The sequence below is a fragment of the Poromitra crassiceps genome (assembly GCF_964638095.1).
Source record: "Poromitra crassiceps genome assembly, chromosome: 3".
NCBI lineage: Eukaryota > Metazoa > Chordata > Actinopteri > Beryciformes > Melamphaidae > Poromitra > Poromitra crassiceps.
In genome coordinates this window covers 28,527,306-28,529,863 of record NC_139625.1, presented here as the reverse complement: position 1 = coordinate 28,529,863, position 2,558 = coordinate 28,527,306, and the positions used below count along the sequence as shown (strand labels likewise).

Here is a 2,558-nt window from a genome sequence, read left to right as displayed (position 1 = left end):
GTTCTCCTCATAACCTGTTTGTCATGTCTACTGTAAATTATAACTTAAATCGTATGAGAAAACAAAAAATGCAGCCTTAATGCAATATTGTAACAGTAAATAGTTTTGATGGATGAAGCAAAAAGCAGCTAAATATGGTCACATATTTTGAGAGCCTCAGGCAATTGAGATGCTGCGTGCAAAGGTTAACTTGGGTTAGGCGACATGAAAGAATAAACAAACACCGCACTTTGTTGACTCATATGAAAAAGCAACAAAACTCAATCAACTCAATAATAAGAACGAATAAATAAGAGAGTACAGAGAAGTCGAATAGTTAAAGCTGTCCAATTTGTTTTTCTTTATCCTAAAGGCCTGCTTTACTTAGCAGAGTTGTTATTCTAAAATATGGCTGCCTTTATGCTGTTTGTAGGTCTTAATTGTTAATCTCCACATGTTGCAGTTATATTTGTTACAAAAAAGGTAAAGTAAGTATTCTATCCTTTTCTTCCCATTATAATTTCCAGGGAGAACAGTGAAAACAACAACGCAGGCGGGAACAAACAGAATCAGCTGTCCCCGTTGGACGGAGGAAAGTCTCTCATGTCCAGCTCGGAGGACGAGTTTTCTCCACCTCAAAGCCCCGACCAGAACTCAGTGCTTTTGCTCCAGGGCAACATGAGCCACCCGGGGGCCTCCGCTTACCCCATGTCCGGCTTGGGGGGCCCACAGTCGGTGCACGGCATGCACGGACACCCGCACCAACTCCAGGACTCCTTGTTGGGACCTCTAACCTCCAGTCTTGTGGATTTAGGCTCTTAAGAGCCTGCTTGATTATATTTTGCAAAAAAAAAGAAAAAAGACTGATAACTGTATCAGATTGAGTACATGTATGAAATAACACTATAGTACCTTATAATATAGACTGACTTGTCTGTCGAAATTTGGTTAGATCAAAATTCCTTTAAGCGCTTACCTGTCCATGTAGCCCCTGGAGGTTTCTGATCTCCTGCCCATGAAAATACAACCATCCCCCTTTCTGGAACTCTTAACTCAACGAAACACTTAACTGGACTGCCCATTTGCTTAATTTATGATATTTTGTTAAGATAACAAAAGAATTATAGCAACTTCCTGCTATGGAAACTAAGAGGCAACGTTTTCATTAGAGTCATGGTAATTAGTTTCCAATAAAACAAAAGTAATACATTTGTCTTATGTGTGTTATTTGTATATCCGCTTATTGAGAAAAAAAATAATACATCAATCAATGTATTATAGCAATTATCCATTATGCCGCTCAAACCTGTGCCAACCAAGTGAATCGGGAAGTGAATAATCATTGTAATTTATCATCAATTAATCGTGAATTCAGCTCTGGAGACAATTTAACTGTGATTTATTTCCTATTAGAATTATAGTCCTATTTAATCATGTTCTTTCCATGCTGCTCGGAACGGGTATAAAAAAAAGAAAAAGAAAAAAAGACAATAATAGATGCCTTAATATTGTTGCCAGATATACACGCAAAAAATGACTAAACAATAGGATTTTGGCAATTTAATTGTAGTATATAGGCGGTCGGGAACGATCCTGCCATTATGCAAGCTATAGGCGCTGCATGATTTAACGAAATAATTATTAATTAATAAAAAACACAATTCACTACACAGTGTCATAAAATAAATTTGTGTTATAAAACACCAGCTATCTGTGAGGAAGCTATTAGGCGCCATCGTTGGTCCTGCTGAATATAGTATGACTGTTGCAAGAAAAATGTTAGGTTAAAGGACAGCCATTTTTTGTTGAGTGCTGCGGATCATTGGGTTTTTGTTGCCGTGTTTTCTTTGCTCTCCAAGAGTTTGTTCTATCGGTTCTGGGCCATGGGAAAGCGTCACCACACAACCTTTACCATCATGAGTTTAGAACAGAAATGGCAAACATCCCATAACTAATAAAAAAAAGTTAATTCACTTATTGCCCTACAAAACCAAACCAAACAAAAGAAAACCAAACCAAATACATGGGCTAATAATAACATAAAAACATGTAAAAATAGCAATAAGCTATAGGAGTATTAGCAAAGCCCCCCCCCCACACACAAACCCCCCCTCCCCATCATCATCGTCGTCATCATCATCAACAACAACAACAACAACAACAACAACAACAACAATAATGATGATGATAATAATAATGACGATGATAATAATAATAATAATAATGATGATGATAATAATAATGTACTGAGTGAAGGTAAATTTTCAGTTGTTAATCTGCAGGAGTCTAAACAGATTTGAGGCCAAGCTGACTGACATATTTGGAGAAAGACAAAATGTGGTGTGGCCTCAGAAAAGGAATCTGGTGAGGACAACTCTCTCTCGTCCCCCACCCCCTACGCTGCTTCGGCTCATGTCAGGGTAAATTGTTTTGAGCAGAGAGCACCGAGGATTTCCTGAGCATAATGTGAAACAGTCGCTGCTAGCATTACTGCCTGATTGCGAAGATTGCAGGGCTGCAGGCAGCAGGCTGGAGGCTGCAGTGTCCGGCTGTAACGCAGGAACCTTGGGCTATGCTAT

The 2,558-nt window shown here is 38.7% G+C and overlaps 1 protein-coding gene across 1 annotated transcript in view; it reads left to right on the top strand.

Annotated features, from left to right (window-relative positions):
* Positions 1 to 1,111, top strand: part of six1a (SIX homeobox 1a) — a 2,251-nt gene extending 1,140 nt beyond the window's left edge. The window contains exon 2 of the mRNA XM_083634216.1: positions 507 to 1,111. Coding sequence (XP_083490342.1) covers positions 507 to 801 — 295 coding nt within the window. The 3' untranslated portion in view covers positions 802 to 1,111. The remainder of the gene's footprint in view (positions 1 to 506) is intronic.
* The last annotated feature ends 1,447 nt before the right edge of the window (positions 1,112 to 2,558 follow it).